Source organism: Mesocricetus auratus, unplaced genomic scaffold (assembly GCF_017639785.1).
Source record: "Mesocricetus auratus isolate SY011 unplaced genomic scaffold, BCM_Maur_2.0 Super-Scaffold_100041, whole genome shotgun sequence".
NCBI lineage: Eukaryota > Metazoa > Chordata > Mammalia > Rodentia > Cricetidae > Mesocricetus > Mesocricetus auratus.
Genome location: NW_024429218.1, coordinates 2,143,967 through 2,159,490, shown reverse-complemented (window position 1 = coordinate 2,159,490; position 15,524 = coordinate 2,143,967). Strand labels below are relative to the sequence as shown.

At 52.8% G+C, this 15,524-nt stretch overlaps 1 protein-coding gene across 4 annotated transcripts in view; it reads right to left on the bottom strand.

Moving 5' to 3' along the window:
• Nucleotides 1-12,050: 12,050 nt before the first annotated feature.
• Tom1 (target of myb1 membrane trafficking protein) overlaps nt 12,051-15,524 on the bottom strand; it is a 32,684-nt gene continuing 29,210 nt past the window's right edge. For all 4 annotated transcript variants that reach the window (XM_005077749.4, XM_040734805.1, XM_040734807.1 and 1 more), the window contains 3 exons: nt 14,705-14,764; nt 12,990-13,029; nt 12,051-12,883 (listed from right to left, as the gene is read on the bottom strand). In XM_005077749.4, coding sequence (XP_005077806.1) covers nt 12,729-12,883; nt 12,990-13,029; nt 14,705-14,764 — 255 coding nt within the window. In that variant the 3' untranslated portion in view covers nt 12,051-12,728. The remainder of the gene's footprint in view (nt 12,884-12,989; nt 13,030-14,704; nt 14,765-15,524) is intronic.

Here is a 15,524-nt window from a genome sequence, read left to right as displayed (position 1 = left end):
TCGCTTCATTCTTGGATGCAGGCCGCACAGACAGGTTCGACAGTTTGCGTATGACCAAACCAGCCCAAAATTCCAGCATGGATTGGGGAAGGACTCATGATATCCCACCTCTGTCTGCGGAGCTATTGGCAGTTGGAGGCCACTGAATTGCTAAGGGGTTTTCATCAGGGGTGTGGCCCTGTGCTTGAGGCAGAGGTGGCTAGCTGTAAACTTGACACAGCTGCCTATTATGAGCACGCTAGCGCTCACCTCCAGGACTTCAATCCTCAGTCAAACTCTGCTGCACACAGCAGACAAGACTCGGGCACAGGCCTGTGTGGGCAGGAAGGACATGGTGACGGCCTCCGGAGCAGGAGATGGGACCAATGAGCCTCATGACTAAACAGCAGGATCTTGTCTCAAACAAACAAAAAACACAACAGAAGAAAAATCAACTCCAGACCTGGCTTTGAGTCCATTAGTAATAAACTGTGGGCTTAAACATGAATTCTTCTCCTCTTCATATCTTACATTTACTTTGTGTGTGGCGGTCAGAGGAAACCTTGCTGGATTTGGTTCTCTACTTCCATGTGGTTCTGAGGACTGAGATCCTCATGTCAGGCTTGGTGGCCAGTGCCCTTACTCAGGGAGTCATTCTGAGGACTGAGATCCTCATGTCAGGCTTGGTGGCCAGTGCCCTTACTCAGGGAGTCATTCTGAGGACTGAGATCCTCATGTCAGGCTTGGTGGCCAGTGCCCTTACTCAGGGAGTCACTTTGCTGGCCCTCTTCTTCCTTTTATGTTGTCAGAACTTGAAACCAAGGCTTTGCTTGGGGGCAGCAGCAGCTTTCGTGGCCCAGAGCCCTAAGTCCTCTGCCGCCGGCCCCTAATGGACACAGACACAGGTGTGTCCAAAAGGCAAATGGCCTTTCCCTCAGTGCTGCGTCATCCCTTCCCCCTCTCTGCACGTCCTCTTCTTCCTCAGCCTCACCAGCCCAGCTGCTTTCCCTTCCCCAGACACAGGTCAGCTTCCACAGTTTAGGCAGGCAACCATGGGGGCGGGGACACACCAGTTCTTGCTACCATAAACACATTGTTTACAGATGGGACACCAGGCTCACAACGCTGGGGACAGAACTGGGGTCATGATCAACCCAAGTGGCCTAGATGATGTCATGTGATGGGGAGAGAGGTGGCTACTATGTAGCATCAGTCACCTTGCTCTGAGATCGGATACTGACGGCTGGGGGCTGGAGGGGCCTGGGGCTGGAGGGGCCTGGGGCTGGAGGGGCCTGGGGAGGTCCCCTCCTGTTTCCTAGGCCGCTTCCTTGCACAGGTGAGCCCATGAGCTCAGGCTCCTGGGAGATGTTTGGAGGACTTGAGTGAGTGCTAAGCAGTCCCCAGAGATTCCAGATCTTTCTGGTCCCAAATGAGTTACTTCCTCTCTGTGTGATCTTGGGAAAGTTGCTTGCTCATCAAACTCATCAGAATTCAGGGGCCTGCAGAGAGGACAGGACAGGTGCTGGTGTGCAGGGACTGTGGCCTTTTTAAGATGAGTGCCCGAGGGGCTGGAGGGACAAAAATCAAAGCAACCTGTTTTTCAGCTTTGCGAAGTTGGACGTCAACCTAAAGAAAAGGCAGATAGATAGATGATAGATAGACAGACAGACAGATAATCTTACCCTCTTTTTTCCGTAGGCTGATACTCCAGAGGGTGAGAGTCTCTCCCCTCATCTAGCACAGCCCCCACTTCAAGCCCCCCATCCTCCTTGGGGTTCAATCCCCCCTTTCCTCCTAGTGAACTCAGTTATGTAGCTGATTGTAAACTTTTCAACTCCAACCTAAGCAAGCAGCATCAGTCTAGTGACAGGGGCCTGGTGCCTCCTGCCTCTCCATTATTCAGAGAACTCTAAATGTGCATCGCAATGAAAACCAGCCAGAATTCTTTATTCCTTTTGGCTTATGGAGCTCAGATGCTTCAAACAAAGAAGCTACTGGACTTCAGCTCCAACAGATTCTTGTCAGGGTCTGTGTAGCCCAGGCTGGCCTTGGGCTCCCTAGATACCAAGAATGACCTGATCCATCTGCCTCTATCAAAGCCAGAGCTTCATCCCTAATCTGCATCTTGCAATGTCTAATAAAAACTCAGAAGTATATAGTATTTACAATAGAAGGCAGCGGTGGTGGCTCATGCCTTTAATCCCAGCACTCAGGAGGCAGAGGCAGGTGGATCTCTGTGAGTTCGAGGCCAGCCCGCCTGGTCTACAGAGTGAGTGCCAAGACAGTCTCCAAAACAATACAGCCCTGTCTCGGAAAAAAAAAAAAAAAAAGCCAGTGCTGGGAGTCGGAGACAGGAGGATGGCTAGAGCTCACTGGTTGGCCAGCTTTGCCCAGGCTTAGTGAGAAGCCCTGTCCTGAAAAATAAGACGTAGAGGGATTGAATAAGGCACTAGACATCGGTTGGGCAGAGGCAGGCAGATCTCTGTGGGTTTAAGGCCAGCCTGGTCTACAGAGTGAGTACCAGGATGATCAAGGCTACACAGAGAAACCCTATCTCAAAAAACAAAATCAAAGACACCAGACATTGACTTCTGGTCTCCAGAGGCACACATGTATGCATGTGTACACGTAAGAACACATACAGGAACAGGTACCCACAGGAATAAGTAAAATAAAGGAAACTTGTGGTAAAACATGTAATCATACTGTCCCATTTCTAGAACTTTCCCATCAGCCCATACAAGGATCCCATGGACACCACTAAGCACCACACAAACTGACCTCTATGGCTTAGTTGTGGACAGAGTTGGGGCTGCTGGGACATTGGAGGTGTGTCAATAAGATCCAGGCCTATGACTCCAAGGTTGGATGCTTTGCTATGCCAGCCTCTAACCGTGTGAGTCTCTGTCAGCTGCCAGCAAGGCAAAGGCCGATCTCTGGCTGCTCCTGAGAAGAGAGTGTTGCTGTGGGGATAGGTTTTGTGCTTCTCAGGGGACATGTTTTGACCCGCAGTTTCCCTGCATTAAAAGCCAGCGGGGCAGTAATCAGGCTCCCCATTTCCCAGGGCCCCAAGTCTCAGCAGGCCAACCCAGGTCTGTGGCAAACATGGGGAGGGGAGCTCTCCCACACATGTGAGGGTGAGGTACTTGGTAATGTGACAGACACTGCTCCCAACTGCCGATGCTACCTCCTCCTCTCCACAGTGGACCTCCAACTTGTTTTCATCTGGACAATAGATCCAGACGTGGTGGCTCAAAGTCATGAATGAGTCACACATATCTAAGGTGTAATAAGCCATCTTCTGATCCTCCCATTCATCTTGCTATTGTAAACACAGAGAATGCCATGATGGATGAATGTCTGGTCAGGAGGCTAGGAATGACTAGACTGGAGGAGATGACACACAGGTGAGATAGTTTGTGGGAGGGGCATGTTCTACCGGGAACAACAACCGTCTTGTACAGAGGCTGGAGGGTGGGGGCACAGGACTTCAAGCCGCTCGTGAATGCGTGTGTGTGTGTGTGTGTGTGTGTGCGCGCGCGCGTGCGTGCGTGTGTACATGCATGTGTGCGTGTGCATGCGTGCGTGTGTGCGTGCGTGCGTGCGTGTGTGTGTGTGTGTGTGTGTGTGTGTGTGTGTGTGTGTGTAAGGGGGAGCAGCCCGTGTTCTGGGTGTCGCAGGAGCTAGACCGAGGAGCTTTGGCCAGGACAGAAGTTGAATCTTTAATTTGGGTGAAGGATTTGACTTTGTTGAGGTTTGAGGATGGTAGGTGTTATAAAACAAGGTCAAGGCCAGTGAGAGGGAGCAGTTCATGAAAGTTCCTACTGCTAAGCCTGGGGACTTGAGATAACCTGAATTTGATCCCCGGCATCCACAGAGCAAGAGAGAACTGGGCTTGAAACCTGTGTCTGGCCTCCCCTAGCAGGCAAACACACACATGTATAAGTAAATAAATAAGCAAGGCCGGGCGTTGGTGGCGCACCCCTCTAATCCCAGCACTCGGGAGGCAGAGGCAGGCGGATCTCTGTGAGTTCGAAGCCAGCCTGGTCTACAAGAGCTAGTTCCAGGACAGCCTCCAAAACAATACAGGGAAACCCTGTCTCGAAAAACCAAAAAAAAAATAAATAAATAAGCAAGTAAATGCGATTTTAAAATTAGACATAAGATATGGTCAGATTTGCATCCTGGGAGTTTAAGAGACAACTCAGCCGTTATAAGAAGTCACCCTGCACTCCCAGAGGACACAGTTTAGTTCCCACTACCCAGGTCCCACCTGTAATCCAGCTCCAGGAAATCCAGTGCCCTCTTCAAATGTACACTATGCTCACAAGCACACACACACACACACACACACACACACACATGTATATACATGTTTAATTGGAAAATTAAAATAGATACCTAAAAATAAAACATGTTTTTAAAGAGCATCCTGGCAGGCAGGTGTAGTGGCGCACGCCTTTAGTCCCAGCACTTAGGAGGTGGAGGCAGGTGGATCTCTGTGAGTTTGAGGTCAGCCTGGTCTAAAAAGTGAGACCCAGGACAGCCAGGGGTGTTACACAGAGAAACCTTGTTTTAAAAAAAACAAAGCAAGCAAACGAACAAGCAAACCAAGGGCATCCTGGCTGTGTGGAGGTGCCTTCCTGGGGAGGTCAGCACCAGTGTCTATGCTCTGCTTTACCCCTAGGAGCGGGTGACAGCCCAACGTCCTCCAGGAAGTGTGGAGGTCTGGAGGAGGTCTGGAGGGTGGAGAGGAACTTCTGCTCTCCATGCAGCCCAGCGCCCCAACCCTTCACAGAGCTTCCTTTTCTGTGCTGTGCTGACTCAGGCATGAACTGTCACCCTTCTCCTGTTCCAGAAAGTGCCACTCTTGACAAAAATTTGTAGGCAGAACTAAGTAACATGGCACCTTAGACATTCTTCTGGTTGGCTTTGGTCTTCTCGAATCTGGTGGCTCATCTCAGAGCCTGCAGACTCTGCCTGGTCCCAACTCACTGGTGCTGTCTTGTCTCATCTCTCTTTTCCTCCTTTTTGGTTCTGTTTGTTTTGGTTTTGGTTTTTTGAGACAGGGTTTCTCTGTGTAACAGCACTGGTTGTCCTGGAACTCACTTTGTAAACCAGGCTGGCCTTGAACTCACAGAGATCCACCTGCCTCCACCTCCTGAGTGCTGGGACTAAAGGCGTGCGCCACAGCACCTGGCTTCCTTTCTGGTTCTGTGCTCCGATGCCCTTTTTCCAGGGCACACTGGGATGGTGTGGTACGGGCCCTTTCCAGGCAGGAGCCTCATCTCTTCCCTTCTTGAGCTTACAGATCCCACAGCATGAGTCACAACAGGCTTGGCTCCATGTCATCCAGGAGCTGCCCCAGATGTGGTGAGCCTGTTCCCACACCTTTGGCTGCTCTGTGACTGCTCAGGCAATGCCACTCACTTTCTTGTCCCTTTTATGTAGGAAAAGGTCTAGCCTCAGCACAGCAGGGTGTCGCATGTCTGTGATCTCAGTTTAGGAAGTAGAGGAGGAAGAAGGATCGAGAGTTTAGGTCGACCTCAGCTACACAGTCAATTGGCTGGCCTGGAACTTGCTCTGTAGACCAAGCTGGCCTTGAACTCAGGTATCTGCCTGCCTCTGACTTCTGAGTGCTGGGATTAAAGGTGCTGCCACCTGGCTCAACACAGTCAATTTGAGGCCAGCTTTTGCTACAGGAAACCCTGTCTCAAAAAAGGGGGGAAAAAACCAGAAACAAACAAACAAACTAATAAGCCCCAGGCAATGTTTAGGCATGTGAGACGGCTCAGCCTGTAAACACAAAGCCTGAAATCCTGAGTCTGATCTCAAGACCACGTGGTGAACAGAGAGAAGCAAGTGCTATGCGTTCCTCTCTGACCTCTACACGCTCACCTGTGCACATGTGCTCTCGTGTGTGTGTGTGTGTGTGTGTGTGTGTGTGTGCGCGCGTGTGTGTGTTTAATGCAGTAATAATAACTTAAAAGCTCTTTAAGAGATACAGGGGCTGGAGAGATGGTTCGGGAATAAAGAGCGCTGACTGCTCTTCTAGAGGACCAGGGTTGGACTCCAGGCACTCATGTGGCAGATCGCAAACACCTGTAACTCTAGCTCCAGGCCAGCCCTCTCGAGCCCCATGGGCAGTGTATGAAGGTAGTGCACAGGGGTACAGAAGGCAAAAACACCCGTACACACGAAAACAAGCGATTTTAAAACAGCTTCGAGGCTGGAGAGACGGCTCAGAGGTTAAAGGTACTTTTTGCTCTTACAGAGGACCCAGGTCCAGCTGCCAGCACCCACACCAGCGGCTCACAACCACCTGCAAATCCAGTCCCAGGAGTTTCCTTCTGTTCCGTGTGGCCTCCACGGGCACCTGCACACAGTGCTCGCGAACTCACAAAGGCACACATGTGTACACATAACACACCTTGAAAGTTTAACCTCAGGCCTCACCAACACCCTCTTCTTGTGCTCGTGTGGCAGGCACCCCAGCCTATGCCGAGAGGGTTCCTGGAGACTGGAGTATGTGCGGGCCTATGCGCAGCTGGGCACTGCGTCTGTGACGGCAGCTCGGCAGCTGGGCCAGGGCTGAGTGAAGAGCAGTCCGATAGCAGGGCAGGGGCTGTTGGTCCTCAGCTCAGCCAGTGTCCTCCAGGTCACTGCACTTGGTGCGGAACAGGAGAAAGCACGGGTGTCTGCTCGGGACCTGGAGCTGGCTGGTGGGCTAGCGGTAGGGCTCCTGGCGCAACAGAGGCGAGCGGGCGAGGGCATGGGTACCTGGAGGGGACAGCACACACAACGGCAGTAAAGCAAGAAGCCGGCGAAAGGCACAGGCTCAGCAGTTTGCAGAGCCAGGAGCAAAGCCTTCCAGGACAGTGCAGGACTAGGAGCTCCTGAATGAGCATTTCCATGAGGCGGACGCCAAGGTTGGCAACAGTGTCTCAGAGTCTGCAGCCCAGCGGGTCTGGCTATCCCCAACTCTGTCCTTTGGTTCAGGGGTTCTGCCTGAGGCAACAGGGCTGCACAGATGGAGGCTGGGCAGGTAGTGTCTCTGATGGATGTATCGATATTTTGTTTATTATCTGACAAAATAAACCTTACCAGAAGAACAACTCGCAGAGCTAAGCCACTAGTTAGCACACACCTAGTTAAGAGCTAAGCCACTAGTTAGCCACACACCTAAGCCACTCGTTAGCCCAAGAGGACAGGCAGTGGTAGCCACACCTTTAATCCCAGCACTCAAGAGACAGAGGCAGATGGATCTCTGTGAGTTCAAGGCCACCCTGGGCTGCATGAGAGTGAATCAGTCTAAAAGAGAAGCAGCTCATGCCTTTGATCCCAGCACTAGAGAGGAATATATGGCAGGAAGGAGCTCAGTGCAGTCTCAGGGTAGTCTGAGGCTTGGTGGAGAGCGGTGCAGTCTGCAGTCACCCTGACAGGATCACCCCTCTTTGGTCTCAGCCTTGGTAGAGGTGAGAACTCTTGTGGCTTGGCTGCTTTGCTTTTCTGATCTTCATCTGGAAGAGCAGCCAGTACTCTTTTTTTTTTTAATTGTTGTTTTTGTTTTTCTCTGTGTAGCTTTGGAGACTGTCCTGGATCTCACTCAGTAGACCAGACTGTCCTGGAACTCACAGAGATCCACCTGCCTCTGCAGCCGGTGCTCTTAACCACTAACCCATCTCTCCAGCTCCCAGGGTCCCTTCTTGAAGTGTGGCAAAAATTGGACCTTGACCTAGCTGGTCTCACTGACCTTTAAAAGCAATTTCCCAGGGGTCTGGTAAGGGCTGCATCCAATAGGAGACAGCTACCCATAACCCCCTCCGTAGTCCATTTTACTTCCCCTTGCTAGGGGTGGGACCAGGGTACAAGAATGTACCCTAGCCTGAATTTCACTTCCCCCTTTTTTCTTTTGGGGCGAGGTTTCTCTGTGTAGCCCTGGCTGTCCTGGAACTTGCTCTGTAGATCAGGCTAAGCTCAGACTCAGCTCCTCCTGCCCCTGCCTCCTGAGTGCTGGGATTAAAGGCGTGCGCCTCCACCTGCTGGCTCTTTCCCTCGGCCTGTCTGCGCAGCCTGCTGACAGACGCCTTCCTCTCTTGCTGGTCTGAGGGCAGCATTACCTAACCTTGATTTCCCGTCTCTACAAATGACTTGGCATGCTTGCCTTGTGTTCTCTCCAGCCTTCTTCCCGTTTTGAGACAGGTATCCTTATGTAGCGCAGGCTAGCCTGAACTAATGTAACCCAGGCTGGCCTTGAACTCACGACAACCATCTTACCTTATCCTTCTGAACTTGGAGATTACAGGTGTGACCTTCCACTTGTTTCGTTCTCTCCTGCAGGGGGCAGTGAGGTCTGAGGGCAGAGCGGGGTGACACTTCTATGGGTTAACTGATGGGGAAGCTGAAGTCCAGAGAAAGGGTTTGCCTCAAATCAAACAGTGTTGTACACGGATGTGTGAGGCAGAAACTGGGCCTGCTTGTTGACTCCCAGGAGGACTCCAGCCACAAAGCAACTTGCTTGGAAAAGGTGGGGCTGGGGGTCCCTATGCTTTGACCCTGTACTGCCTACTTGGTACTCAGTCTGGGTGGGAGCTGTCTTTTCCCTAAGCCAGGCCGAGACAGCGTTATAGGTAGAGGTTTGAGTTCAGAGGTTGCCTGACTCCTGATTATTGTGCTCCTCACTGGCGACTAAAGACTGCACCAGGGACACATAGTTAGAAATAACACTAGGGACCATTTATTAAGAAAGGACTAACAGCTGGGCATGGTACACACTCCGCAGGCAGAGGCAGGTGGATTTTGGAGTTTGAGGCCAGCCTGGTCTACAGAGCGAGGAGTTCCAGGACAGCAGGCCTCGTGAGCAAGGAAAAGTATATGATCCGAAAAGACGTCAAGTGTCCTTGGCAAACTGGCCTGAGCATGCCCCACTCATTGTGTGATGCTGGGTGGGGAAGTGTTTCCGGTCTTTGTCACCTGGCTTTTTTTCTGGTATGTTAATCTTTTTTAGAACAGGGTTTATTTTTGTGTGTCTGAGTGATACGGCTTGCATATATGTTTATCTACCATGTACATCTGGTACCCCAGAGATCCAAAGAAAGCTCCAGATTCTCTGGAATTGGAGCTGGAGACAGCTACGTGCTACCTACCATGTGGGTGCTGAGAACTGAACCCGTCCTTTGCAGCTCGCAGCTGTGAGGACTGGAATGCAGGGTGGCCTCTGGCAGGGGCAGAGTGCAGACAGGCTAAGCCAGGGAGGCAGAGGATGGGGATCCAGACGGGTGGCAGAGACGCTTGCTGACAGGCAGGTGCTGCCTTTGGGTGGATGGGTATCCTAGGGAGCAGGTGGATATCCTAGGGAGCAGGTGGGTATCCTAGGGAGCAGGTGGGTATCCTAGGGAGCAGGTGGGTATCCTAGGGAGCAGGTGGGTATCCTAGGGAACAGGTGGGTATCCTAGGGAGCAGGTGGATATCCTAGGGAGCAGGTGGGTATCCTAGGGAGCAGGTGGGTATCCTAGGGAGCAGGTGGGTATCCTAGGGAGCAGGTGGGTATCCTAGGGAGCAGGTGGGTATCCTAGGGAGCAGGTGGGTATCCTAGGGAGCAGGTAGAAGCCTTTTCTGGCTCTGCTTTGGCCTCGTGGCTGGTTCTTAGTAGGTTCCCATGGCTCTGGAGCTGGGCCAAATATGACCTGTCAGTGGTTGCAAATCTCCATGAGGGCAGGGATGGAGGCAGGTGTTACATGCCACCGCTCTAGACAGTGGAAAGAATTTGTGGGATGGCTGTGGGCAGGATATATCCTTCCAGATGCATATGCAGGAGTCCTCAGGTGTGACTGTATTCGGAGATGGCATCTCTAAAGAGGTGACTAAGGTTCAATGTGGTCATTAGACCGGGAGGGATAATCCAGTATGTCTTTATAAGAGGAGGAAATCGGGGTGAAGATGGCTACCTTCAAACCAAGGAGAACATCTCTTCCACATCTGGATCTTCAACTTGCAGAACAAATGTCTGTCGTTCAGCTGTGACCCTTTGCTGGGGAACCCCAGAAGGGAACTGCATGGACCTCTCTGATACTGGAGGTGAGGAGGCCTCCTCAGGGGACACGTCCCAGAGCTGCCCAGATGTGGAGTTTGCCCAGACAGCAGGTTGTAGGTGTCACTCCATTATCTGCCCATAGAGACGTCCACCCTTTCACCCTCTTCTTCCCCTCCTGTCCCAGAGCTGTGGAGGAGGAGCGGGATTGCACTGAGAGCGAGGGACTGCAGGAGCCCAGGGTTCAGCAGCTTGAGTTGAGGGGGAGTGGTGTTTGGACAGCGCCATGGGGTCCAGAGGAGGCTGACCTGGAGAACATCAGATAGGGACAGCCACGGATTGGCGGTGACGGGGCATTCGGATCTGAGGAGGGTTAGGAAGCTTGCTTGCAAAAAAAAAAAAAAAAAAAAAAAAGAATAAGCAGGCAGTGGTGATGCATGCCTCAGGAGGCAGGCACAGGTGGATCTCTGAGGTTGAGGCCAGCCTTGTCTACAGAGAGAGTTCCAGGACAGCCATGGCTACACAGAGAAACCCCACCTTGAAACACCAAACCAAAACAAAAACAGACAAAAAACAAACAAAACTCAACCAGCCAACCAAAAAACTGAAAGCTAAACCACGCCGTGGGACTGCTTCTCACGACTGGAGAAGCGGCTGGGCTCTGAGGACGGTGTGTGCCCAGACTCCTGGTGCCCTCCTGGCTTCCTGCAGGTAGAAGCAGCTGCAGCTGTGCATCAAGGGTAACCACTGGTCTGTACACCAGGCTCTACCAGGAGCAGTGGGAGCCAGGCTCTACCCAGCCACAGCCTCAGCCTGCTGCTGGCTCTGGTGAGTCTTCCCTACAGCCTGACAGTTAGCTAGTGTCCGTTGAAACTTCCAGGAACCAAGTTCTTAGGTGTGTTTTGAGGGAGGGACTTCAGATCCTTTAGACTCTAGCTCCATTTCGCCAGTCAGAGAAGTGAGGGTAGGGGTTGGGAAGGCATGTGTGTGTACATGTACACATGTGCATGCATGCATGTGGGGGTTCAATCAGGGAAACAAGGAAGGAGAGCTCCTATGCATGCAGCACCGCTGCCATCTTGTGGTCACAACAGGACACTGCTACTGGAGCCAGGCCACTCAAGTCGGAGCAGGACAGCCTTCCAGCTATCACGGAGGGCGGCAGGGACTTTGTGAAATGCTGGCCTGGCAGCAGAGGTAGACCTAGGCCGTGCTTCGCTCCTGTTGCTGGGATCAAGTCAGTTGTAGCCATCTTTTCAAGGGGCATCCAAGGCGGGAAGAAGAGACTGGTCTGCCTTCTAGGTCTCCAGCAGCTGTCCTGAATGGACACACCGGGAGACGGGAGGCAACGCCACAGGCTGTGCTAAGGAACCAGAACAAGGGTGCTCCAAGCCATGTTGCTGCCAGTTGACCACCCGAGGTCTGTAGGCAGTGCCTGGTTTCCTGCCAGCATTCCCTCTCCAATGCTGTCTGTGGTCTCCAGACACAGAACCCTGTAGTCTTGCTCTGTCTTGGTGGAAATCTGGGGATTGATTTATTGATTGAATTCCCAGTTACTGCCGAGGCCCCATTATCTCAGATCTAATCTTTATTGTCCCTCCCCTTCTACAAGGCCTGACGAGAACCAGGGAAGGCCTGGATGCCTACACGTGCTGTGCATGGTCCAGTGCAGACAGTGCAGAGTACCTGGACCGTGGCTGGCACCAGCATCCTCCCTGTGACCTGCTGCTGTCCCAACATGCCAACGCTGTCCTTCAGTAGTAGGCTCCCTTTCTTGACCAATGAGCTGCTGTTGTAGGATGGGCAGAAGCATGGGGAGGGTGTGAAGAAACCTGAGGAGGCTGACGCTGTCCTGTGCAGAGCAGATGGAGCTGGATTTGTGTGGTGTGAGTACGGCTGTGTGCCCCACCCTGCTGGGCTGAGTGGTCTACAGACCAGGCTACATCTACAGACATCTATCTCTCAGTCAGCTTCTAGCTCAAGGTAGGCCCTGCCCCCCAGAGGTCAAACTGCTTCCTGGCAGAAGCATATCACACTGGCAGGCGGCTTCCTACTTTTATTTGGGGACACAGAAGGCACCTCTCCCTGTACCCGAGGACCGACCAACAGGTGAGCCTCAGGTGGGCGGGGCCTTCCGGAGGAACAGAGCAAGGATGGGAGGCAGTGGAGGAACGGGGGCTCTGGGTGCGCAGAACCCCGTGTCTCGTCTTGACACCTGATTGGTGAGGTCTTGCCTCACTAGGTGCAACTTCGTACCTGGACAGTGGGCGGCTCAGCAGGGGCCACCACAGCCCACCCCAACAGCCAGCCAAAGCCTGGGCAGGGATGGGCGGGGCTGTGGTAATGTCTGTTAGACACATCACCTAGACTGGAAGTGTGGATTGTGGAGGGCTCCTGTGGGCTCCCCAGGGAAGGAGCCGGGGGAGTTTCATGGAAGCAGTCTCACACCAGATCAATCAGGTCACATCAGGTCAGCTTGTCTGGGGCCTAAGGTCTCAGCAAAGTCGTAGTGGGTAGCAGGATGGAGAAGGAGGCAGGACCAGTCAGGGTTCCAGCAGAGGGCTGACCCATTCCCCCAGTTCATCCCGCTGCTGCCCAGGCTCCAGGAGGAGAGAAGGGGGTAACAAGACACCCCCAAGCAGCCTTAACACCAAGGGAGGGCGGGATCCCAGTGGGTATGAGCGCCAGGCTCTGGGCTGCAGGGTGCCAGGCCCTGCATTCATAAGGCGAACAGTGCGTCATCATCCTTCTCCTGGGTCTTCCTCCGAGGAGCTGTGCCAGGAGAAGGTCCCGGGGGTCCCTCGGCTGAAGGGCTGGCCAGGTTGGGCAGTCGATCGGCAGCTTTGGCCCGTTCTTCCAGGAATTTGTCAAATTCTAGTAGGAAAGAGTAGGCTTGTAGGCTAGAGCTGGGGGGTTGGGTTGGGGACAGGGACAGGACTATTACTTTCAGGGGAGGGTAGGTGGATGGGGAATCTGTTACCTTCACTGGTGACACCAGAGGGCTCCTCAGCACCGCTCCCCTGAGAATGCAGAGGACAAGACAGAGGTTAGTGCTGCTCGGAGTACATACAGCCGGCCACACAGGGGGCAAGGGTGGGCCTTTGGGACCAGGACCAGCACTGATGCTGTGCTTAAGTTGACCCTGGGTTAGGACACAGGCCTTGGTTCACTCCTTCCTGAGCTGCAGGGCTCCAGGTTGTTAGAATTTCTCTGAGCCATGACTTGCTTCTCCTCTGAAACAGGGAGGCTGTGCTGGAGAGATGGCTTAGCGGTTAAGAGCTCACACTGTTCCCACAGGACTAGAATTCAGTTCCTAGCACAGATATCAGGCAACTCATAACAGCCTATAACACCAGTTCAGGGGAACCAATGCCCTCTTCTGGCACTGTACTCACATGAATACACACACACACACACACACACACACACACACACACACACACACACACACACAATTAAAACACAAAATTAGGGCTGGCAAGATTGCACAGTGACTAGGAGCACTTTTTGCTATTGTAGAGGACCTGGGTTTTGTCCTAGAACTCATGACTGTTCACAACCAATTTTAACTCTAGTTCCAAGGAATCTGATGCCCTCTTTTGAGCTGTTCAGGTACCAGGTACACATGTGATGCACACATATACATGCCGGTAAAACATTCATACACATAAAAGTAATCTTAAAAAATTAAATCTTTTTATGTCAAGAGTTAGGGAAGATGGGGCTGGGTGTGGTGGGATGTGTCTTTAATCCCAGAACTTGGGAGGCAGAGGAAGGCGGATCTCTGTGAGTCCAAGTGCAGCCTGGTCTATAGCTCGAGTTCCAGGACAGACAGTACTACATAGAAACATAGAGAGACCCAGTCTCAAAACAAACAAACAAACAAATAAACACACACACACAAGGAAGGAAGGAAGGAAGGAAGGAAGGAAGGAAGGAAGGAAGGAAGGAAGAAACTGTAGCCGAGGCTCAGCTGGTGGGTGTTGGCAGCTAAGGACATCAAGCTCAGATGTGCCCAGCAGCGCATTTCTTTCCTCCAGGGTCAGAGACGACTGCCTAGCTCCATGGATGGAAGGCTCGAGTCCGGCTGGAGGTAAGCTGTGTCCCATTAACCACCCGGACACGTGGGGCTTGCGGGTGGAATGAGGCCTCTGCCTCAGTTAGTAAGCCTGAGTCCCGCCTAGTCCTTGGCCTGATTTGGGTAGAACCCAAGCCTTGCTGTTGATGGACAGCGGCGTTTGGAAGTGCCCAAGCTTTCTCTGGTCTTTAGTGCCCACACAGTGGTGGCAGAAGGTGGGGGGAGAGGCCCTGATGCCAGGCTCAGGACTTCATGCCCCTTTAGAAAGTGCGGGCCAGGACCTGGGTCTCTTGCAGTTAACAGTCTTCTAATAGGAAATGGGGTGATGATTGATGCCTCCCTCTGAGAGGCTTCAGGTCTCCAGGGGCTATTGTGGGGACACAGTTTATAGACCCTCTTGGTTTATAACCAACGCCATCTCCCGAATGATAGCTGACACGTACAGGGACCCGACACTAGGTGTGTGATCTGGGACAGGGAGGCTGTTGCCTGGGAGAGGACGGTGGGTGACCAGATGAAGGCATTTGTATTTACCTCTCTTCATTAGTCATTCACCAGGCCCCCCTACAAGACATATGGATCCCTGCTAGGTAGGCAAGGAGTGAGCCCCAACTTACCACATCTGTGGACAGCCACTGCTCAATGTCCTCCATGATGCGGGCCTGGGTGGCGGGGATCTGGAAGGAAGGAAGCAGGGAGGTAGGTAGGGGCAGAGGTCTGGGTGCCAAGAAGGAAGCCGAGAGGTCCTTGAAATTCACTCACCCACCCTGACGTGAGTTTCCTCTGCCTCCTGCTGGGGTACACATCCTGGATTACCTGGCCTAGCTGCCTAGGACCACTGTGCAGTGGTGCCAGGCTGTGGGTGAGCCAGGCTGTGGGCGAAGGGACACAGGCCCAGAAGAATGCAGGGACTGTGCTCCCAACAGCACAGGGGCAAACAGGAGCTACTCCCCACATGGGGAGAATGCACGTCTGGACAAGGACAGCCCTGGTCACATGTGCTCAGAATAATGCCAGGAGTTTCCGTTAACGGCAAAGCACAAACAGTAGGCTTCGAGAGGAAGGAGGTGTTCAAGAAAGCCCAGGCTGGGCAGTTTCAAGCACATGGGCTGTCACATGACGGCTCCTAAAGGCCCGGGGCTGGGGTCTTCCTCTTAACAGTTTCCGCAGTGTCAATCTGGTTTGGAGGTCATGAGCACAGACCCTTGGAGTGACTCCTGGCCTCTTTCAAAATGTCTTTGTCCTTGTCTTCTTCACCTGACACCTTGACCACCATCCAGGGTGTTGTCAGTAGGAGGCAGGACCGGCAGAGAGTCTGCAGAGGAAGGAGGCCTGGGAACTCGGAGTTTCCGTTTGGCAGTTTTTGGACAAAGGAGAGCTAGAGTTTCTGACCAAACCAGTTTAGGGCCCCAGCTTATTACCCATTGTGGAGAAGAG